A 25,300-nucleotide genomic window follows, 5' to 3' on the forward strand; every position below is an offset into this window, starting at 1 on the left:
GGAAAACACATCCAGGGCTGAGTATTTTGAAATACTCAGTGAGCTCATTGCCAAAACATTTTATAAGTTATGCCACCCTTACCAAGTGAACTCGAGTTTTAAGCAGTTAAAAGAGAAATATCACGAGTATCACAAAATATATTTTCCATAGACTGGTCAGTCAAAATAACTCCCCATTTTTCCTCAACAATTCAAAAGTCACAATCATTCCATTGTGCGACGAAAGTGTGGCCACACTTTTCGCCCACGAGACCGGCCGACTAGCAAGGACGGCTCCCGATCCCCTCGTGTACACAGCCTGGTAGGGTTTGCGGCCCGTACTCAGACCCGAATTCGTATAAACATATCCATAGCCTGATAGCCCAATGGAGCGAACTCACAAGCTAGGCTCAGACGCACAATATCACAATAAAACAGACATAGGCATGACATAACAGTTAAACCACTCTTATTTCTCCACATTCATAAATTTGCACATAAAAGAATTTAAGAGTAAAGCCCACCTCGACTGCTTAGGTTTCAAGTATGTTCTTTCCTTTGTTATCCTGCTTCGCAACCGAGGTTTCACCTTTTTAATCACATAGGCACATATTCACAAATCAGATTCAATACAAACTCCTAACTCATGCATGTCTTTACACTTTCCCTTTTCCCATCGGTTTATCTTGAAATTACCAAACAAAGATTATGTTCATCATATAAGTTTCATTCGCATCTCAAATCTAGATCTAGCATCAACATATGTCATACAAGAGTGTTTTGCCAACACACAACACACACACACACACACGGCGCACACACACACACGCACACATGCATACATATTTCCATATCCCCTTTTATCCCACTTTCACTCAAACAAGATGCATGAGGGTTCAAGAATACCGATTAATCGGTTAGAAAGAAGAGGAATCGAGTAGAAGAAGAAGATTAATATAAGAATACCTTTTTTGAGAAAAAACGAACGGTAGAAACGAAGTAAAGACTTGGTTCTTCAAAAATCTTGAGGCTCAAACTCAAATTCTTCTCAAAGGATGGAGGATTAATGGAGTAAAGTAGAAGAAAATTGAGAGAGAAGGAAAAGAGGGAGGGGGGGCGTGTAGTAGGGTGAGGGGCGAAGATTATGGGGCTAGGTTTAGGGGTTTCTCTTATTTATAGAGCTCAAAAGATCTTTAGAATATTTGGTAAGATTTTATTCTCCACAATTAAATAAATATTGTGAAGTAGGGAAGAAGAATTAACAAAAATAGATCCTAGGGCAAAATCCTCTAGGTTTCGAAAATTAGGCTCCTAATTAGCCAAGATTTCGTTTTGAATATTTCACGGAGTAGAATAAAATATCACGGAGCAAAATAAAGTAAAAATCCTCCAAGTATATAGGGTAGTAGGCGTGTATTTTGGGGTTCTCCCATAAGGAAAATATTTTGAATATTAACTAAAATAAGATAAGGCAAGATCTCTTGAGGTATGGAAAGATTTGGTAGAATATTTAAATTCTAGGTATGGAAGGAAATCAAATAAGGGATTAACTAAAATAAAATAGTTCTTTCCTTCCCACAATAGGTGATTTTCGAAAATCACCAAGAAACAAAGGGGTGCTCGATTTTTCTCAATAAAATAGGGAATAATTGGGTCTTAGATTTAATTTGGATAAATATCCCAAGAATTAAATTAAATCCGGAAAAATAGAATTTCTTCTTCAAAAATCAATGGGTCGAAAATGGCTAGTATTTAAGGAAATTTTCTCTTATATTCTCATTCACCCTTAAACAAATAATTCACCTCATAAATTAATAAATCACATGACATATCATATAATAAACAAGTTTGACTTTTCAAACTTCCAATGCAAACCCTAGACTCACTCGGCCATAGCATCTCATGCAATAAATGCATTCATAAATTAATTCACGTCTCCACGTCATCAATAATAAATCTTAGGGCTCTAAAATTAGGGTTCGAGAATTCGAGAGGTTACAATTATGGCCAACGCCATAAAGATAAATAAATAAAAGTGTGTTAATTTAAGGGTTTCATCCATAATGCTTTTCATCATCTTGATTTCACATATATTCAACCACTCGCATTCATCTAACTACGATTTGAAAGTAGTTAATTGGATTAGCAATAGCTAATTAATTACTTCTAATTAATTAGGTTTTGATTTATTATGCTAGCCCATTTTATTGTCTTGAGCACTGCCTTATCTTTATATATCAGGTAACTAATCTCGTGTCAATGGTTACTTTGTAAGCATACTTACAAAATTTAAATTTGTGTTGAATTTTGTTAATAACTTAATTACTATGCTATGACTTTTAATAGTACTAAAAATCGATTTGTTTCAGCGATTTAGTTTTGTATCAATAATAACCTTAGCTCGAAGAATACAATGGTATCGTGAGTAGATTTAATCAGTCGCATTAAGAAAAAGTATTTTATTTTAAACATGCTCAAACGAAAAACTACTCCAAAATACCTTAACAAAACACATCAACAACCAAAAAGACCAACACACTCGCCCAATAACCAAAAATGCAAAAACTGTTGGAATCTATGCCCGGTCAATAAACTTTGACCAATTATAATTTCAACGAGATATTTAATTTTGTGAAATTAAATAATATAGTGTCGATCTACGTTCGGAGTAGATGACCGTGGTATATTTATTTTCTCAAATCCGATTCCCGGTGAGAGAGAAATAATGGATTAAAGTTGTGCAAAATTGCAAACTTAATGAGCTATGAGAGAAGCTTAGGGAATAATTAAGAGAGTTAATTATCCGACATTGGAAGTTACAACCTTATTAAACTAGTATTTAATAAGAAGGATTATTACATGTAATAATTATAGTGGACTAAGATGGGCTGTAAGAGCCCACACGCGCGCGCATGCGCGCGCCGCGAGCCCGAGCCCGTGCCCGTGTCCTTGGTCTAGTTCTTTTTAGACCACCACCGTTTCCACGTCAGCGAGCCAAGCGGGATGCCACCTCGTCAGTATGACGCAGTAAGCCAACATGGCTGACACGTCATGAACGAATCTAGAAGCTTCTAGATTCAGACTCTCAGCTCTGTAACGCTTCGTAACCGACGACCGTTACGGTCTAGCATTGATGACGGCCATTATGGCCGTTGACCCCCTGCAGTGGACCGAGCCTATAAATAGGCTAGCCATTCTAGCATTCTAGACACAGAAACTAGAATTCCACTCTCCATCATACACTCTCTCCTCCCTCTGCATTGTTCTTCTGTCGAAGTTCTGCCCTCTCCTCCATCCAATTCGCCGGAGCTCTGTTGATAGCGGTGCTGCTTCACCAGAGACGCAGCCATTTTATCTTTGGGGACGAAACGTCAATCTGAAGAGCACTACCGGGACGTATCTCGTCTTGCGGAAAGAGGCCTCCTCGACTCGGCTAAATTCCTTTTTCAGTTTATTTGTTTCGAATCTTCTTTTGTACTTTCGATTCAGTTAGCTCTTTATATTCATTCTTGTAAGTCCTAAAACCTACAAAAAACAATCCTAAACTCAACGACACTCCAACAAAAAGGCAAAAGGTAAAGCAAGAGGATAGAAGAAACAACAAAAAACATATGCAAAACAAAACACTTCATCTATCAAGTTCAGAGTTTCTGACTAATGTCTTCATATTTCTCGCTCACTTTCTAATGCATATCTCAACTCATCATAAGTTTGGCCTCGAGAGAAGGGAAAATTGGGGCACCAACTTGCAACCAAGTTCTTAATTAAGTTCTCGATCAAATTGGGTATAAAGCCATGAAAGTCAGGTTTTATTTCTACCATCCCAAATGGATCACGCAAGCATATAAAATGGGGCGATCTACTTCCTCTTCTCAAATAGTCACATTTTAAGTTACATGCTTTCTAAATATTATCACGGAGTGCGTTATATTGCTAACTATTAAGTTGCTAACTCTGTTAACTCATCAATACAGTGCATTAAAAATGTCAACACGGTGACATCAAAATGTCAACACATAATATCAACACATTATATTGAAGTTCAACAAAATTATATGGTGACATTTTAATGACATCGCGTTGACATTTTTTATGCACTGGATTGATGAGTTAGTAAGTTAGCAACTTAAGAAAGTTAGCAATTGATCACACCCTTTGTTATTACTATACAACTACAAGGATAAATAAATATTAGGCGAGTTGTTGATTAGTTTGTGACTAATTGATTTTTTAAGACTCATCTCTTTATTCACCTAAACCCTACCAAATGACAGTAGGGGTGAGAAAAATACCATGACTTTAAATATTTAATTTGATTTCAACTTTATGGAATTTTAGATCAAACCAAATTTATGGTTTTTCAAAATTTGTACTCCCATAAATTAAATCCCAACACAATTACTGTTAGGATAAAAATGAACCAATTTAATATTTAGCATTTAAAATTATAAAATATACTAATGTTTGAGCCAGAATCATGACAAAAGGGTTTAATATGAATAACTGTATTTGTGGGCATGCAATTTTTATCACTCTTGTGTTTACTTATATTTCATGCGAAATGATTGATCAATTTTTTATTGATTGCTTCTGAATATGTACTTATTTATCAGAATAATATAATACTCCTAAAAACACGCTGGAGTATAGCTTGTCAATTACTCCATAAGTAAGTTTATGACATGAGTAATAGGTCAACTATTTGTTGCTTGCCCATTTTGTCCATTTTAAAATGTATATAAGTTCTACGATTTTATTTAAATTGACGACCAAGTGTAATTCTGTTGTTTCTCTGTTTTATTAAATTGACGATCTAAGTGTAATTTTGTTGATAAAATATTTTTTAGTAATTAAACGGTATTATGATATATGTAATTCATTTGATAAGACGATTTGAGTTTTATTGTGATTGTAATTAAAAATCATACAAACTACTTAATCAATCTAATAACCAATCAAAAATACAAATTATTTAATCATAGCTACTCATTTTGTTATTTTACCTACGAGATGTACATTAAAAAGGATTCATTAATTACATCAACAATACAAATAAAATATTCGATGGTAGTTAATAGTTATCGCAACGTGATTTAAATCCACTTTTAATAGTTGTTGATTATAGAAGTGATGGCTATGAAATATGGCCAAAAGAATGCGTGACCTAACATGTTTTACATTTAATTTTTTAAGAACTTATAAAGAATTGTTTTAAGAAATAGTTAGTGGTAGACTGGTAGTAACATTTAATAAAGCGGTCAAATATATACGAGTCATAGCGTGTTTTTGGTTCAATTCTCTTAATAATTACTACTATATGATTCAATATGATTGACATATGATTAGTTTGTAGCATAAATTATTTCACTCGGTGTACTTATATAGTTATTATAATAGATAAAAAAAATGATATATGCCCTAACATGTTTTTTATGTCATTTTTCAAGAATTGTTTAGTGGAAGTCATAGCTATATATAAATGCACCTTCTTCTTCCACACAAATTCTACTACAACTACAAATGTCAAAAGACTTTATTCACTCATAATCTCTTCAAATATGCTAAGTTTGCTCCAAATGTTGAAGAGGAATAACATGGCAGCATCCGCCAGCAGCATCACTTCTTCTCCGCCATCCATCTCTGCTTGGGAATCAGCCTACGTCGGCCGTGCTAGATGGGTTTATGGCGATTGTACGGGAAAATCTGATTCCGAGCATGAGGATCGTGCAATGAGAAGAGCAAGGGAAGCTGAGAAGGCCGAAAAGATGATGCACATCATTTGTTGGGGTCCCGCTAGATAGAGTTTTGTTGCTATCGTAGATATAGCATAATATGATAAGAAAGCATATTCTCGTACTTTAAAATAGTAATATTAGTATTTAGTGTGTAATTGAAGATGACGTGCAATATATTATGCTTTAAATAGATTTATGATATTGTGAATTATTAATAATTGTAATTAGAGATAAATGATTTGCTAGTGTGCGACAAATCTAATGCTGAGTTATAAGGATATCAATCCATCTAATTCACTCGGGATCGAGCCAACTCTATATTGCATTTTCGAACCATTCAATTATGGATTATTAATTCGTTGTGTATAAATTATCAATTTTATCGTAAATTTTGGGGTTTGGGGCTAATCACGCTCGATATATTCACGGTTTCTTTTAACTAGTACACTTTTCTTGTTCTAATTTTATAGTCCTTTTAACAAATAAATACACTTATAAATTAGTAGTACATAGTAGTAATAGTACTAGTAGTAGTATTACTTGAAACAATATGCAATTCTAAGCCCCAAAATCGTGTAAGATGAAATTGATGTGTGCAATGGATATCGTTGATGGGAAAGAAAAAGTGATGTTTACAAATACTTAGAACAAAATCTAATAATATGGGCGTTAGCCGATCGCTCGCCGCACAATAGGCAGTTAGCGATCGGCGAGCAATCGGCTAACACCTATTGTCCGCGGATGACCGCTCGTCCGTCTTCCGGACGTCCGTCCTGTTTTCCGCACCCAATAGCGGACGTCCGCCACGCCCTTCCCACTAGCCGGTGGCTAGGGCGTGCAGACGTCCCTTATGGATGCTCTTAGGGGGCGTTCAATTTGCAAGATTGTATCCGAGATTAAATTTGTTGTGTGTTTGGTTCATGAAATTCCACCCCACAACTTAATCCTAGATGGATAATCATGAGATAATTAGTCATAGCTAACCCCTTATGACTAAAATAATCTCACAACTCAATCCTAGATGGTATCTTGGTATTATTTTATCTTGCAAACTGAACACAGTATGATAAATGTTTGTTGACAAATTTAACATTCAAACATATTAATGTTGAAATTTGTTTTCATAATCACTTTGAAATTTTATAGCTAATGGGTTAGAATCCAATAAGAATCCGATGGTTTCGGATTAAGTTAAGATTTGGGGTTTTTTTAGTTAGGGTTTGAGTTTAGGTATTTATTGGGTTAGTGTCTAGGGTTAGGGTCGTTTAGATTTAGGGTTTAGGAACTAATTATATGTTGGTGATGTGTGTTTGCAATTTTCGTATTAGATATCAACATGACTTTAATTAAAAATATATATTAATTATAATAAATGATTTTTCATTCAATATTTGTGATGCATAGTAATTTGATACTCCCTCTATCTCATACTACTTAACACATTTCTTTTCTTCACTCGTTTTGGGAAAACGATAGTTAAAGTTGAGAGAGAATAAATTAAGTGGGAGAAAAATGTATCTTCTCTACATTTTCTCACTTAATTTATTATTCTCCTACTTAATCATTTTCGCAAAATGAGTGCAGAAAATAAATGTGTCAAGTTCCTTGGAACATAGGTGGTATTATTTTAGAAGCAAGTACAATGTAACATATATCGCACAAGTGAATGATACTACTAGAATTTAGAATCAATAAACAAACTACAATATTCTACTGTATACAATATACTTCTTAGAGCAACCGTAGCGCTGGCTCTTTGCCAGCTTGATCTCGTCTCGCCGAGACGAGCTAGCATCGAGCCAGAGCTGCAGGATGACGTCGCGTCGCGTAGCCCCCAATCGAGAGGAGGCTGGCGAGCTCCCATGCGGTCGTGACGCTCACTCGTCGGCCCGCGAGGAGGCGTCGTTTATATCCGTTGAAAAATAAAATTAAATAAAAATTATGAAAAAAAAAATCTCCAAAAATACTAGTCGTTTATAGCCGTTTTTTCCAATATTTTAATTTGTTTTCTATTTTTTTAAGCCCCCAATCACTTCTATAAATATCAAATCGTTCCCACAAAGTATCCACAATCATGATGTTACTTCTTATTCGTGCAAGAAAGAGATGTTGAACGAATCAGCAAACAAAATGAGTATTGGGAATTTTTAACATACCTTACATAATATCTCAATGTTCTTTCCAATAATCTCATTCTACTAGTGCTACGAAGTTAGTAATATTTTAAACGTAATCCAAATATTAAAAGTTCATTTAGACTCAATTAAGATGATAAGGTTATAAGGTAGTTTCCGTTGTCGGTGAACTTATGAAAAAATATGTCAGGGCAGCATTTAAGGAGACATATAGCATTACTTGGAACTATGCTCTCATAAAATCAATGACAATCAATATTTAGATATCATTTACATAGTTAATCAAACATGCATTAGCGACTAACCCATGTCAAAATTTCGTTAATCAATCATTGACCGTCAATGTTAGACACTTCCTCCGGTGACGATTTCATTTGTTTAGAACTCGAATTTCAAAAAGTAAAAATTCAGGATCGAAAAGATATTTCGACCATATGTTAAGAACCAAAAATGGACTTTACCCAAAGCGAATACATCATGATGTTACTTCTTATTCGTGTAAGAAAGAGATGTTGAACGAATCAGCAAACAAAATGAGTATTGATAATTTTTAACAAACCTCATAATATCTTAATGCTCTTTCTAATAATCTCATAATACTAGTGCTACGAAGTTAGTAACATTTTAAACGTAATCCAAATATTAAAAGCTCATTTAGACTCAATTGAGATGGAAATGTCATCGTCGGTGAACTTATGAAAAAATACGTTAGAGCAGCATTTAAGGAGACGTATAACATTACTTGGAACTATGCTCTCATAAAATCAATAGTTAGATATTATTTGCATAGTTAATTAAACATGCATTAGCGACTAACTCATGTCAAAATTTCGTTAATCAGTCAATGACCGTCAATGTTAGACACTTCCTCCGGTGACGATTTCATTTGTTTAGAACCCGAATTTCAAAAAGTAAAAATTCATGATCAAAAAGATATTTCGACCATATGTTAAGAACCAAAAATGGACTTTACCCAAAGCCAATACATTATGATGTTACTTCTTATTCGTGCAAGAAAGAGATGTTGAACGAATCAACAAACAAAATGAGTATTGGGAATTTTTAACATACCTCACATAATATCTCAATGCTCTTTCTAATAATCTCATTCTACTAGTGCTACGAAGTTAGTAACATTTTAAACGTAATCCAAATATTAAAATTTCATTTAAACTCAATTAAGATGGGAAGGTTATAAGGTAGTTTCCATCGCCGGTGAACTTATGAAAAAACACGTTTGGACAACATTTAAGGAGACGTATAGCATTACTTGGAACTATGCTCTCATAAAATCAATAACAATCAATAATTAGATATCATTTACATAGTTAATTAAACATGCATTAGCGACTAACCCATGTCAAAATTTCGTTAATCAGTCATTGACCGTCAATGTTAGACACTTCCTCCGGTGACGATTTTATTTGTTTAGAACCCGAATTTCAAAAAGTAAAAATTCATGATCAAAAAGATATTTCGACCATATGTTAAGAACCAAAAATGGACTTTACCCAAAGCCAATACATCATGATGTTACTTCTTATTCGTGCAAGAAAGAGATGTTGAACGAATCACCAAACAAAAAGAGTATTGAGAATTTTTAACATAACTCACCTAAATAATCTCATTCTACTAGTGCTACGAAGTTAGTAATATTTTAAACGTAATCCAAATATTAAAAGTTCATTTAGACTCAAGTAAGATGGGAAGGTTATAAGGTAGTTTCCATCGTCGGTGAACTTATGAAAAAATACGTTAAAGCAGCATTTAAGGAGACGTATAGCATTACTTGGCACGGTTGACCTGGGACAATCAATAACAATCAATAGTTCGATATCATTGAGTATTGATGAGTTCATACGACAAAAATCCCTAACTTATATAGCCGGTTAGTTCATACGACAAAACACCTTATAAAAACAAAAGCTCATGTCTAACATAGCAGTTTAATTCATAAAAAAGTCACAAAGCAGCCCGAAATGAAAGATTGACCAACACATATTGTGGAGACCAAGCAGTGTGTGTCATCAAAAACAGGACAAATCTTTCATTTGTTTTCTCCAAATATGACAATCAAATTTATATAATCATCCAACACAAGTCCAAAGAAACTTAAGTGAATCACTTCCCTATCCTCCTTTTAACCCCCATTTTTTTGCCATTCCCAACATTACGTCTTGATGAAACAAATTTCATGCACCAATGTGGACGCTCACGAACTTCATCTCAAAAACCAGTAATTCCTCTATAATAAATTCATAATGATGAAAGATTAAACCAAACATAATGACAAATTGAAAACCTCAAGCTAAACTAAGTGCAAAATCATCCATAAAAACAGATTAAACAAGGAAAAAACAACAAAAATCACAATAAGGAAAACGAGAAATAGAAGAAACCGAATGGAATTAAAGCTTATAGAGTTGTCGGGAGCAGGGGAAGAAATCTGGCGCTCGAAAATTTGGGCGACCAGATTTTTGCTTCTAAACATTTTGGGCATGTTTAGGGTTTAGTATGCCTAAGGAACGACAATATGCGGTCGACGAGAAAGTGTGGGGTTTCTGTAGCGAAACGGAGAGTGTAGGGTTCTCGTTCATAGAGCGATGGTTTCTGGAGCGAAATGGAGAGTGTAGGGTTCTTGTTCATAGAGCGACGATACAAATGACTGGGGATGAACTGAATAGCAGCCTTTTTTTTGTTCAAGTGTTAAAATGTTCAGTGTTTTTAATTTATATTTTATTTTCAAATTGAAATAGTTAAATCCAAATTAAATTAGATAATTTTTACATAGTTAATTAAACATGTATTAGCGACTAACCCATGTCAAAATTTCGTTAATCAATCATTGACCGTCAATGTTAGACACTTCCTCCGGTGACAATTTCAGTTGTTTAGAACCCAAATTTCAAAAAGTAAAAATTCATGATCAAAAAGATATTTCGACCATATGTTAAGAACCGAAAATGGATTTTACCCAAAGCTAATACATCATGATGTTATTTCTTATTCGTGCAAGAAAGAGATGTTGAACGAATCAGCAACAAAATGAGTATTGAGAATTTTTAACATACCTCACATAATATCTCAATGCTCTTTCCAATAATCACATTACATTTTAAACCTAATCCAAATATTAAAAGTTCATTTAGACTATTAAGATGGGAAGGTTATAAGGTAGTTTCCATCGTCGGTGAACTTATGAAAAAATACGTTAGGACATCATTTAAGGAGATGTATAGCATAACTTGGAACTATGTTCTCATAAAATCGTCTAGCACGGTTGACCTGGGACAATCAATCACATTCAATAGTTAGATATCGTTGAGTACTAAGAGTTCATACGACAAAAAATCCCTAACTTATATAGCTGGTGAGTTCATACGACAAAAGTCCTTATAAAAACAAAAGCTCATGTCTAACAGAGGAGTTTAATTCATAAAAAAAGTCACAAAAGCAGCCCAAAATGAAAGATTGACCAACGCATCATAATAAAGCAGAATATTCAGGCTATCGTGGAGACCAAGCAGTGTGTCACCAAAAACAGGATCGATCTTTCATTTGTTCTCTCCAAAAATGACAAACAAATTTACATAATCATCCAACACAAAATACAAAGAAACTTAAGTGAATCACTTCCCTTTCCTCCTTATAACCCCTATTTTTAGTCATTCCCAACATTATATCTCGATGATACAAATTTCATGCACCAATGTGGACTCTCACGAACTTCATCTCAAAAACCAGTGATTCCTCTATCATAAATTCATAATGATTAAAGATTAAACCAAACATAATGCCAAATTGAAAATCTCAAGCTAAACTAAGTGCAAAATCATCCATAAAAACAGCTTAAACAAGGAAAAAACAACAAAAATCACAATAAGGAAAATGAGAAATAGAAGAAACCGAATGGAAATGCATAATCGGTAAGAGAACAGAAGGGAAAAAATGTGGTGAAAGTAGTGTTAGTGGATTGTGGAGTCCATATTTAGAATATTGTACTATATGATTAGTATTGCTATAAAACTTTTCATTTTTTAAATTAGTCTAATTTTGGTGGACGGTCCAAAATGACAAAACTTGTCTATTTTTTGGACGGAGGGGTATTACATGTATTTAGTGTTCGACTTGACTTGCTTTTATTGAAGTTAGAGTATGCTTTTATCTAAATTTCTATCAATTGGTTATTTATGGTTAAGCTTGACTTGTTTTTATTGAAGTTAGAGTATTCTTTGTTCAATTACAATAATCTCTTATTCTGTAACATCCCACTTTTTCGAACCCTAATTTTTGAGACGTGAAAATTTTTGCATTAAATGCTTTTAATGCTATGATATATGTGGATTAAATGATGAATAATTTATTGCAATATTCTTTGTGACCTAATTGCGATATGGAGTTAAGTTTGAGTTGAATAGTCAAACTTGTTTAATATATGACGTGGCTATTGAATAGTCAATATTGTGGAAAATATGACGTGGTCGTGGAATGGTCAAAGTCGTTGGAAAATGTGAAGTGGAGGTGAAATTCGAATACTTGAATATTTTGATGCCGGGTGAAATAATATTGTGGTGAATTATTTTCCTAAGGGATGAGTGAGAATTTAATAGGAGCATTATTTAATTAAGTGGAAATTTCGACCCCTCCTATTTAATGGAAAAGAAATCCTATTTTTCTTGGATTTAATTATTGCTTGGGATAATTATCCAAATTAAATCCAAAGTCCGATTATTCCTTATATAATTGATGAAATTTCCGGCCCTTATGTTGTTTCTAAAGGAGATTTTCGAAATCTCCTATATTATGGGAGAAGGGATTATTTTATTCTATTATTTGATCCCTTATTTATTCTCTTCCATAAATAAATTCAAATATCCTAGCATATCTTGTCATATCTAAGAAGATCTTGTCATATCCTATTTAAATTAGGATTTTAATTAAATTCCTTGTGGGAGGAATGAAAATCACGCCTATTTTCTTTTAATTGGGGAGATTTATTATTTTTATTCTACTCCGTGATATTTTATTCTACTCTGTGAAATATTCAAATTAAATCATAGGCTAAATTAAAAGGCCTAAAATTCGAAATCCCCTATTCTCTCAACCAAATTTAACGTCACTTCTCCACCAAATCTCCTCCAAATCTTGATTTATTTAATTATAGGATTATATCTTGCACTCTATAAATAAGAGTGAGAAACCTAACCTAGCATCACAAAATCACGCCCCCCACTCCCAAATTTCGATCTCTCTCTCTCTCTCTCCCACTCTCTCTCAAATTTTTCTTCTAATTTCTCCATTAATTCTTCATCTTTTGGAGAAGAATTGAAGTTGCAATTCAAGAATTTGTTGAAGAATCAAGATCCTATTTGTTTCCTACCGATTGTTCTATTGAAAAGGTATTTTTATTTTGATCTTCTCTTCTTCTACCGATCAATCGTTGTTCTTGAGTCCACATGCATTTAGATTGAGTGAAGGGGAAAACAATCAATGAATTTGGGATGCATATGTGTGTGTGACCGTGTGTGTGTGTGTGCATGCCTCGGTATGCGTGCACACGTGTGTTGCGTGTGTGTGCGTGTGTTGAGCGTGGGAAACACTCATGCGTGACACGATTTGATGATAAATCTGGAGTTGTTGTGCGAATAAAAGCGATATGATAATCGTACTTTGATTTTGAATGATGATATTGAAAATAATCGATGGGAAGAAGGGAAACGTGAGAACATGCATGATTTTGATCAATGATTGAGACTTACTTGAAATACATAAATAAAAGGTGAGAGCTCGGGATCTCGGTGCGATAACAAGAAGAAGAACGTGCTTGAAATCTAGGAATCGAGGTGGGCTTTATTCTTAACTCTCTCTTATGTTGCAAATTGTGATAGTGGAGCAATAAGGGTGGATTAAACTGTTATGCCATGCCTATGATTATTTTGGATATTGTGTGTGCCTGATGCCTAGTTTGCGAGTGCGCTCCATTAGGCTATAGGGCTATATAAACGAATTCGTGTCTGAGTAGGGCTGCAAACCCTATAAGGCTAGTGTATACGGGAGATCGGGAGCCGTCCTTGCTAGTCAGCCGGTCTCGTGGGCGAAAGTGTGGCCACACTTCGTCGCACCATAATATTGTTGATTGATGAGAAAATGGGAGGTACTGTTTGACTGGCCAGTCCATGAAATATTTTGTGATACTCGATGTTGTCTTTTAAACTAAATGCTAAACCTCGAGTTCACTATGGTAAGGGTGGCATAACTATTAAAACGTTTTGGCATGAGTCCACTGAGTATGTTTAAAATACTCAGCCCTGCATGTGTTTTCCCTATGTGCAGGTTGAGCGGCGACGGGCGGTCGGTGGTGTTGAGACAGCTGAATTGAATAAAATGGGTGTTTGGAACTTTGAGTGTAGTCGTGTCTTCATACATGGCTTCGCTTTCTCTTGGATTGCTTCCGCTGAATTTTTGGGAAAACTTATTATCTTTGGTTGATTTGAACTTATTGGAATATTGGGAAATATTGCGTTTTGTTGGAGCTTCAATAAACCTTTGACTTTTGAGCTTAGCCAATGTTATCTATTAAATTCTAATTTTTCGTATTTAAGCCGTTGACTTGTTGCCTTGATACTTCATTAAACACTTGGTCAAATCTCTTTAAATGAAACCCTAGTCTACATTCTTGTTGCCTTAAGTTCGCCTAGGTAACAGTCGCCGTATTTATTATACCCTTGAAATCCAGGTTGGTACATATTCCTTTCATAGGCTGATGTGGTTTGAACTGTTCAATCAAACTATTTAATTAAGCCCGTCTTGAGCTATGCTCTACTCTTGATTGAGTTGGATTTAAGATCTTTACTCATAAAAGATAACTCATACGAGTGTGCTGATAACCCACACAAGGGTGCCAATAACCAATGCCTAGATTTCGATAACCCATATATGGTGCATAGCATAACTATCATACCAACACATGACACATCAATAGTATAGTAATACATAATTATGACGAACCAGCTATATCCAATAAGATTGAGATACAATTAATAGATTCATATTATATTCTATCATGTACTATTCATATTTATAATCACATAATCCATATCAAAACCTTACTATCACAAATCAATTACTAATCATTTATTTTTGGATTTTCAATTATAACATAATTAAATAATCAATGTGTTCCATTTAAATCATTCGACAGTAATTAAAACTTAAGCTGTTAAATATTTTCCCTAATATTATTGATTTACAATTAGTAAATGAAAATGTTTTCAATTGAAAGAATCATTTTATGGTCCATTTGGTTTGAAAAATTAAATCTTATGATTGAATATATATAGAGTTGTGATCAATGTCGAACCAATTTTAAAGACCGAACTAGAGATCAAATCTGGGCCATTAGATCTAGTTTTTTTAATGAGATGTGCTGCTGTGAAAATTTTTTCTACTTCATTACTAGCTCGTTTTACTTCATTGTATAGGTTTATTACTTCATTCTGTATGTAATACCTTGAAAATACAACATGATTTTACTTGCTTCCAGTAGGTTTTGAAATGATTCAACATATGCTTCATTCAAATTCATTGACGTGGGTTTTTGCTTGATTAACATTTAAATATGCAATTTATTCAAGTAAGTTTATTACTTCATTCAGAAACGTTATTACTTTATTGGATAAGATTTTTACTTCATTCCGGTAGGACTTCAAATGCTTCTACACATACTTCATTCCAATAATTTATTACTCCCTCCGTCTCACTTTAGGAGTCCCGGTTTACCATTTTTGGGTGTCCCACTTTAGGAGTCCCGGTTGGAATATTCCATAAATGGTATTAGGCCCCACATTCCACTAACCTTTTTCCACTCATATTTTATTATAAAACTAATACTCCCTCCGTCCCACTTAAAATGCAACATTTGGGAATCGGCACGAGATTTTATGTAGTGTTGTTTTGTGAGTGAAAGAAGAGAGATGAAAAAGTAGAGATAGAGTTGTTTCCATTTTAGAAAACGTTTTATTTTTAATGGGACAACCAAAAAAGGAAAACGTTTCATTTTTAGTGGGACAGAGGGAGTATAAAATAGTATGACACACATTCCACTATCTTTTTTCACCAACTTTCCTTTACATTTCTTAATATCCGTGCCAACTCAACCGGGACTCCTAAAGTGGGACGGAGGGAGTATATTATTCCATGTGTTTATTAAACCATATTAGCGCCAAGGCGGTGGTGATAGATATCGTAGAGAGAAAGAACGACACGCGACGACGAAACCACATTTACGTACTCGAATGAAGTAAAAACCTACTAGAATGAAGTAAAAACCTACTAGAATGAAGTAATATATTCTGGACGAAGTTAAATCTTCGTAACATGTTAGTATGACTTATTTACCTTCGGATGAATTAAAATAGGCTCGTGATGAAGGCGAAAATAATTTATAAATTTCTGTATCTTATCCATAAAAAACTAGATCTAAAAGCCCTAATTTGGTAGGGTTCGGTGGTTCAGTCTTTAAGAGTGGATTTGTGGATAATGGAACTCTATATATATATATATATATATATATATATATATATATATATATATATATATATATATATAGGGGAGCACTAGGGTGCCCCCTTATTTAGAGTCACAACGTACATCCAATCTAGTACTGCCATGTGGCACAAAACATGCAATATTTTATACACAAAAATGCAATCTAGTTGTATATGCATTTTCGCAGATTGCATTTTTGTTGTATGTAAATTGCATTTTATAGTGTTGAGTTTTGCATTTTCACATAAATTGCATTTTTTATTGTTAAGTTTTGCATTTTCACATATAAAAATGCAATCCGTCTATATATAAAATGCAATTTAAACAGTCAATATCTAAAATGCAAAACTTAGCAATAAAAAATGCAATCTGCATATAACAAAAATGCAATCTGCCGAAATTCATTTATAGCTTCTACAAATGCGTATTGCATTTTTCTGTATACAATATTGCATTTTTCGTGCCATGTGGCAGCACGTGGTTGGATGTACGTTGTAACTTTAAAATTAGTTGTTATACTAGTACACCCCTATATATATATATATATATATTATATTTGGTTTGCGAGACTGAATCTCACAATTTAATTTAAAATGGATAATTATATGATGATAAATCATACACTTCAACTAAACTAATCTTACAACTTAATCTTAAACGGATAGTCATATGATAATGAGTCATAACAACTGAGGTCATCCACATCCTTATCTCTTATTCATCTCTTAATCATCTCATTCTTTAACTATTCATGGGCCCCCTACTGTACTTTTCACCTCATCTCTTAACTAATAGACAACACCTGCATCCCTCCATCTCTTAACCATCCCATCCCTTAGTTATTCATTCAATTTCATTTTTTATTTTTAATTCCAACAAATTCAATTAATAAAAACAAACTTCATTAAATAAAATAAAAGTTACAATTTAAAAGCCTAAAAAATAAAAAAATACATAATTTAAAATCCTAAAAAATAAAAAAAATACATACTTAAAATCCTAAAAAAAATTAAAAATACATAATTTAAAATACTCTAAATTAAATTATGGAAACTACTCCGCCGGCGGTCCCAATGACTGCGGAGCATCTTCACGTTGCGGCAAAAGGTCTTCTTCGGCCTTCGTGCGTTGTAAAGTTCGGTGACTTTTTCCTAGAAACACAAGCGGGTTTGTTGATTCCCGACGACAGGATCATACGAGACGGTGATCCAAGCGTCGTACAGAGCCAACGTCTCCTTTTGGCTGTATGGATGACGGCCAGCGTCCACCAGAACCTCGTCGTCGCCCTCTTCCTCCTCGGCCACCTCGGCATTGACGCCGATCCTGCCGGAGCCTCCACCTATCGGTCGGTATCCCAAAGTGCGTTCATCCGAAAAATTCTCCGGAATTTGGGATAATCCCGGTGATTGCCCGTACCTCTCGGGGGAGGGACGAGAGTATGCATCCACATCAAAATGTGTTGTTTGGTACGCCGCCGGAGTCGTCGAGCCTTGGGTGCCCGACGACGAACCAATATCGGTAGTACCCAAAAACGTTGTACATGCCCGCCCAATCGCCAAACGAGTTCAAGTCAAACCTGTCGGAGCCGCGGCCGCCGCCGCCGGAGTTTCCATCGCCGGACATTTTTTCAAAAATTAGAGAGAAAAGGGAGAAGATATTTGAGAGAAGATATTTGAGAGAAGAATAGATGAGTGTAGTGTTTGTGTGTAGAATGGAGAATGGAAGATTAAGGGAGTATTTATAGAATATTAAAAGAAAATTTTTTAAAAAAATTCGACCATTTGAACGGTCATATGACTGTTTGTAAAAAAAATTTAATTTTTTTAATTTTTTTTTTATTTCGAAAAATAGGATTTAAAAAAATAATAATAAATATATGACGTCATAATTACAACGCCCACTCGCGGGCCAGCGAGTGGGCGTCACGCCTAGCGCCAGCGCGCGCCACGTGGCGAGATAGCTCGTGCCCAGCCTCTTCCGCGCGCGACGAGACGTCCCGTCTCTGCGGGACGAGATGCGTTTTGCAACGCGGTCTCGCCGCCGACCCGTCTCGGCGGGACGAGATCGAGCCAGTGGCGAGCTGCGCTGCTGATGCTCTGAACGACATCTAATTGGAATTAATATTGTGTGTGCCAAACAACAAGATTTCCGCTCCTATTTTTGCCTTTCTTGAATAGTCTCAATTTTCTTAGCTGATTGATGAAGTGTTGACTAGTATAAATACAAGCGAAGGTCCATTATGTACGTGTTTGATAATGATAATACATAATCAGATACTCTATTCGTCCCATTAAATATGAAATATTTGGTTTTCAGCGTGGGATTTTATGTAATATTGTTTTATGAGTTAATTAATAGAGAATAAAGTAAGAGAGAGAAAATAAAGAGAGTGTTGTTTTCAATTTTAGAAATGATTCATTTTTAATAAGAGAAAAAGAAAAAAAAAATTATTTCATTTCTAATAGGACAGAATCAATATTTAAAATTTAAATTATGCAAAAAAAAAGTGTAGATCAGAATCCCAGAGGCCAAAACCTAGATGAGGAATGATCGATTTCGTGTGAATGAAATCGACGTCAGATTATCACGAAATCAATCATCTACAGCAGAGGAAGAGTACACAGCAACATCAACAGCAAGTCAATAAGCAATGCAGCCACAAAACTTGTATTATTAACCACACAAACGCATCTCAATTTGTGATGTTCCTTCTCCTTCTGTTTGGCGGCCGCCGCGTTCTATTTCTTCTTCGTAGCAGAAGCCGCCTGCTTGAGCTGATGAGTTTCGGAATATACTGAGGTAATGAGTCTCGAACTTCGCAGCCCGTTTATTGGGGTTCCGCTTAATTGCACTACGTTTCAAGCAAGGAGCGGTAGAGATTATGCTTATCTTAGGGGAGGAGCTGCACGAAAGCCCTCCAGAAATGGTTTATCGTGTAAATGTGCCAAAAAAGTTGATTTTGTATTTTATGGTAACAAATTGAAGCATTTTTGTGGGAGAAATGCTGAGCTACTTTGGAATAAGTTGGAATTGCAGAGTGGTCGAGTGATCAGTTCCGTTAGGGAGCCAATTGTGAGGAATGAGAGACTTGTCAAATTTGTGACTCCGCTATGGGAAGAGGGTTTATTTCTGTTCAGGTGCTCCGTCTTCTTTTCGGTGATATCTGGGGTGTGCTTATTGGTTTGGTATGGGCAGTCGAAAGCGAAAGTGTATGTCGAGGCCAATTTGCTGCCATCGGTTTGTGCCCTGTTGAGTGATCATCTTCAGAGGGAGCTTGATTTTGGTAAGGTTCGCAGAATCTCGCCTTTAAGTATTACTTTGGAATCGTGCTCGATTGGGCCTCACAGTGAAGAGTTCTCTTGTGGTGAGGTTCCCACTGTCAAGCTGCGTATTCGTCCGTTTGCAAGCCTCAGAAGGGGGAAAATAGTTATTGATGCTGTTTTGTCCAGTCCAAGTTTGTTGGTAGCACAGAAAAAGAACTATACTTGGTTGGGAATACCCTATTTGGAAGGAGTACCACAGAGGCACTTGTCCGCTGAAGAAGGAATTGATCATCGTACAAGAACAAGGAGACTTGCAAGGGAGGAAGCCATGGTTCGCTGGGAAAGGGAAAGAGATGATGCAGCTAAATCATCTGCTGAGAATGGTTATATCATTTCGGAGTGTGAATCTGTCCAACCCGAGGATGACTCTTTCAAGGAGCATATGGCTCGACCAACAAGGACAAGGCTAGGGACTCTCGATACTTTCCCTTATACAGATGAGAAATTGCAGTGGAGAGACCATCACTGTATGGATGCTGGTGTAGAGTATGATTTGAAGCATGCTGATTTAGAGAGATCATTTGGTGCAAAAGTTTCAAGCCTTGAAAACAGCATGTGGTCCAGGATAGTGCCTGGATCTATGAGGCAGAAATTCAAGAGGAAGGCCAATTGTAGGGATTTATCTATGAGTAATATTGCTTCTAAAAGGCGACTCCTTGAATGCAGTGCATTTGCAGCTTGTTCATTTTTCAAAGGAAAATCACTGGGAAACTCAGGAAGCTGTGCTAATGGATCTGTATGCTTTGATTTTCCTAGGATGGATTCTTCCATGAGAAGCAGTGATGATGCTGGTCCTTCTTATTCTGCGGGGACCCAGTTCAAAGAAAATCAGAGAGCTATGGATCATGATCTAAAGGTTGACCGTAGTGTTGGTGGTAAAAACGTTGAAGTTGTTGAAGATTTACTGACAAACAAGGATGTGTTCGAAGCGGACAACAAACTGAAGACTGATTTTGTTTCTAGAGTAATTTTAGAAATTCCATCTAGGAATCAGATGGATAGAGCTCGAGATCCATTTCTCTTTACTTCGAAGAGACTTAGTAAATTTACAAACTCTGGTGATAAATTTTCAACAGTAAAAAGTGTAAGAGGAATAACAAACACCAACAATTGTGAAACAGATAATGAATATTTTGAAAGAGATGATACAATCCATGCTGATGTCAGATTGGTCAAGAAGGTGAAGAATGTTGAAGGTGACATTTCGGATACTCAAGGCTTTGGTGCCTTGGGTAGTTCTACTATTACTGAAGTTGATTCTTCAAGTTCATCTAGCATTTTGGGAAAAGTTGCACCAATGGGTTTACAATCAAGCCCATCCCCTGCCCTTAAAAACATCGCATACGTGTGGTCTCTTATACTTGACAATCCTTGGCAAAGGCTGAAGTCGGAGATCAAAGAGGGATTTGAACAAATATCCACAGAAATAGTCGACGAGATGGGTGAAGTAAATACTTCAGGCATAGAGAAAATGATTCCTGTAGTCCTTGACTCGGTACATTTTAAAGGCGGCACTCTTATGCTGCTTGCATATGGTGATGCAGAACCAAGGTAATAATAGCGGTGTGAAGGATCAATTCAAATTCCCGTTTGCTGCCTAGGCTATTTCATAAGGAAGTCATCAATGTATCATCATCATGTTCTTTGGAGCGTATGATGCTTGGCTTTACTCATCTGAAACTATACTTTTTTCGTTAAAGATTTCAAAATCCTAAGTATCTTTTGATATAGTATCTTGCTTGTCTTTTTCAATTGAAAATACATTTTTAAGGAAAAAAATTGAAACGTTAATTATATGGTCGTTCATCCTCTATTTGAGTACGGATCATACGTTTATAGCCATGTCTTATGCTGATTTTCTTACAGATGCGGGATTCCTTACTCCAAGTATTTGGTTGTGATTGTTGTTCCTTTTATAGAGAAATGGAAGTTTCCAGTGGGCATGTGAAGTTCCAGAATCACTACGGGCGTGTACATGTGCAGCTTAGTGGAAATTGTAAGACGTGGAGATCAGATTTTATGTCGGAAGACGGTGGATGGTTGTCAACTGATGTTTACGTTGATATCATTGAACAGAAATGGCATGCCAATTTGAAAATTGCAAATCTCTTTGTTCCAGTAAGTCCATTGAAAATGTGAACTTCTAGAATCTAGCTTCATTTACTTTTGAGGAGTATATGCTGTCCCCATCTCAACCAGACTATCCTAATATTTATATCTTTGTGTTTTAGCTTTTTGAGCGGATATTAGACCTTCCGATTTCATGGTCTAAAGGAAGAGCTAGTGGCGAGGTGCTTCTCTGACTTCATAATTTCTCTTCTAAATTGAATCTAGTTACATGTGATAAGCATAACCCCTTCATAGTGATGCTGGATTTATGCTAATAAGTAGTAGCATTATTATTTTGTTATTTTCATATATACAAATCTGTAGACCCATACTAGATCCATCTTTATGTTTGATGTAGCATTTTAGTTTTGCATGTAAAAAGCCCAAAAAACTGATGATGTTACAGTTACTCATAATTTCTCTTGATTCAGTTTCCACTTTCTCTTTCTGTCTGATACATAATTATGTTGTTGGAGTTGTTTGAACCCATGTAGTTGCACTACTGGGTGTGGGCGGTTGATTTAGGATAAGGTTTGTTATTTGTTAACTGAAGATAATTGCTCTGGAGCTATTGCGGGGTAAAAGTTTATATGTGATTTTTGTCTTTGTTATCCCCTGTCCAACAGAGGACCCAAATTTTGATCAAAACAGAAGTTTGTATTTTTCCTGGTCTTTGAGCATTTGACATTTCTATTGTACCAGGAAAGTTTATAGTCCCCACTCCCTAGATGTTCAGTATGAAGGAAAATAAGTTCAGAAAATAAATTTGTCTAAGAAACAATACAATTTTATAAATTAAGAGTGGTTTGTTTACTTCTGGTCATCAGAGGACTCTAATCAGAGTGAACAAAAGTTTGTCATATTTCATGGTCGCTTGACATGTTAGTGATACCAGGAAACATGTGCTGTTCAGACTGAAAAAAAGTAGTTGCAATATTAAATTTCTCCAAGAAACAGCACTGGATGTGGAATTGTTTTTTATTTCAATCAAGGAAGTTCCATTTTTTGTTTTTGAGTTGGGGGATGGTGGGATTGAGATTTGTACCTTGGTCACTGACCCAGACAAAGGGGAGGAATATCATTAATGTACATTGCTTATGTCAATCAAACAAGTTTTAAATGTATAATGATTTTCAAGATCTTATCCTTGACTAGATATTTTTTTATGCACACTGGGCATGTCATCTCAGAACTCTGCTACACAGAATTATTCTTGAATAACTCACCTCTTTCTAAACGTGACTCTTTAGGAAAAATTAAAGATTCTACTCAATAATTAAGTGCATGCAAGCAGAAGAGTATGGAAGTACTCCCTCCGTCCTGCCTCAAGTGTGGCACTCCTTTTGGGCACGAGATTTTAGGAAGTGTTGTTTAGTGGTTAAATAAAGAGAAAATACAGTAGGAGATAAAAGAGTAGAGAGAAGAGGAGAAATAATAAAGTAACAGAGATAAAAAAAAAGTGTTGGTTTTTTCCAAAAAGGGATATGCATCACTTTAGTTGGGATAGCCCAAAAAGGAATACAAATCACTTGAGGTGGGACAGAGGGAGTATATTTTTTAATAGAATTGTTTATGTATATATGTATGATCATCAGTCTGAAACTCTTCCCCCCTTGTACTTCTTGGGTCCAGAAACTGTTTCATGGTAATTTTCCCTTTCACAGGGTTAGTTTCTTGATATAAGTTTGTCATAGTTATTTTTTGTATGCCATGAAAATCACTGGTTCGTTTGTCCATTTTCTAAAGTAAGCTGATGCTAAAGTGGGTTGAGTTCATCTTATTGCAGTGCTCAATAGTTAAATCCCTTTCCTGTCAATTGTCAAAGCTTATGCTTACCTACTTATGCACTGACCAGACATCCAGTACTCTTCTGTTGTTTCTTTATTAATTAGCAGACTCTTCAGAAGACACGAAATACAAAACTAGATTGTCTTAAAGTTAATAATTCCAAAATGCCACGTCAAAAGATATTTAGGGTCATTTTTGTTTATTTAGATTGCCATGTCCTATGACATTTCTCCCAACTGGTTCGTGATTATAAAATTTTCTTAGAAGGAAAGTTCTGCCACAAGATGTCATAAAATCTGATGAATGTTATCTGAGCTTGTACGTCGGTTGTTAACAGATTCACATATGCATGTCAAGAGGAGAAAGCTTGCCTAATCTTCATGGACAACTTGATGTGACAGGGTTGGCCTTTCACATATATGATGCTCCATCAGCATTTTCTGTACGTTGCTACTATTTATCCCTATCTTTTTTATTACGTCTCTTATTTCTTGGACTGTTTTAGGATTGTTTTTGTTCATCAGATTAGTAAACATCATTACAGCTGTGTTACGATGCTCAGTGGTCATGAAAAATTATTGCATTTGCAATCAGATGCATGATCAGCCTTCTTTCATTCTCGATCTTAAATTTGTTATCTGTGATAAGAAGTTACTATGAAATCAATTGTGTCACGTCTTCCAAGAGGATTTTATGGTTTGGATGAGTTGAAGCTCGTCGTATTCATAGGGTTAATTATTGTAAATGTCCTTCCATAGAGCCTTATCTGCTTTGCTAGACATGTCTACCATTTACTCCTTTTTCCTAAACAATAATATAACCAACCTCCTGTGGAACCTTACATTGCACATCTATGTGATTAGTGGTCAGACAAGATTGTCTGTGTAAAATTATAAATAGAAAATACATATAAAGAACTTTGAATTCGGTAAATTAAATTTAACCTGCAGTGTTTGAGTATTATCTTATAAATGGAAAATAGCACCACAAGATCGACATGCTACTGCTTAAACTTCTTAAGTTCTACTCAACTACTCATACTCCAGTTCTTGTAGATCTCTCATATTAATCTCAAGGTGTAGCTTAAAATATTAGTTACTTTCTCGAATATAATTTTACATTCTGTCATGTCAGATGAATGATTCCTGTATTGAGATTGAATGATCAATAGTATCTCATGTCAATTTCTTTAAGTACATGAAATGGCCTGGTATTTCTTATGATTGCCTATTCAATGATATGAAGAATCAGAAGAGAAATTTGAGTTGCTTCATTGCTTATGTTTCAATTATTGTCGTTGTTGAAGTATCTTTTTCCTACCTGCTGTATGGATATTTTAAAGGTTATACGCCACTATTGTGTACAGGATGTTTATGCAAGCTTGTTTTTCCGAGCCCAGCGGATATTTTTGCATAATGCCAGGGGATGGTTTGGTGATATTCCTTTAGAAGCATCTGGGGATTTCGGCATTGATCCAGAGCAAGGAGAATATCATGTAATGTGTCAGGTATATCAATCTATTGATTCTCTTTTATTGATGAGAACATTGGATACAGTTATAATAATCTGATTGATGCGCTTCGGAACTGAGCGCTGGGATTTGCATTCTCTGGAGCGGTTTTTATTTGCTTTCCTCTAGAAAGCTGAAATTATTGACAATGTGATACTTCATGTTTGCATTGCA

At 35.3% G+C, this 25,300-nt stretch overlaps 1 protein-coding gene across 4 annotated transcripts in view; it reads left to right on the forward strand.

The window, feature by feature from the left end:
* LOC125217599 (protein TIC236, chloroplastic-like) overlaps positions 1-25,300 on the forward strand; it is a 42,851-nt gene that overhangs the window by 5,901 nt on the left and 11,650 nt on the right. For 2 of the 4 annotated variants that reach the window (XM_089066230.1, XM_089066229.1), the window contains exons 2-6: positions 19,766-21,270; positions 21,639-21,837; positions 21,951-22,010; positions 23,954-24,058; positions 24,983-25,123. In XM_089066230.1, coding sequence (XP_088922356.1) covers positions 19,766-21,270; positions 21,639-21,837; positions 21,951-22,010; positions 23,954-24,058; positions 24,983-25,123 — 2,010 coding nt within the window. Of the gene's footprint in view, positions 1-18,974; positions 21,271-21,638; positions 21,838-21,950; positions 22,011-23,953; positions 24,059-24,982; positions 25,124-25,300 lie in introns of those variants that run through there. The other 2 variants (XM_048119121.2, XM_048119130.2) reach the window with 1 other exon arrangement.

This window comes from Salvia hispanica, chromosome 2 (assembly GCF_029641045.1).
Source record: "Salvia hispanica isolate PSC_SH4W2 chromosome 2, Shi_PSC_v1, whole genome shotgun sequence".
Classification (NCBI taxonomy): domain Eukaryota; kingdom Viridiplantae; phylum Streptophyta; class Magnoliopsida; order Lamiales; family Lamiaceae; genus Salvia; species Salvia hispanica.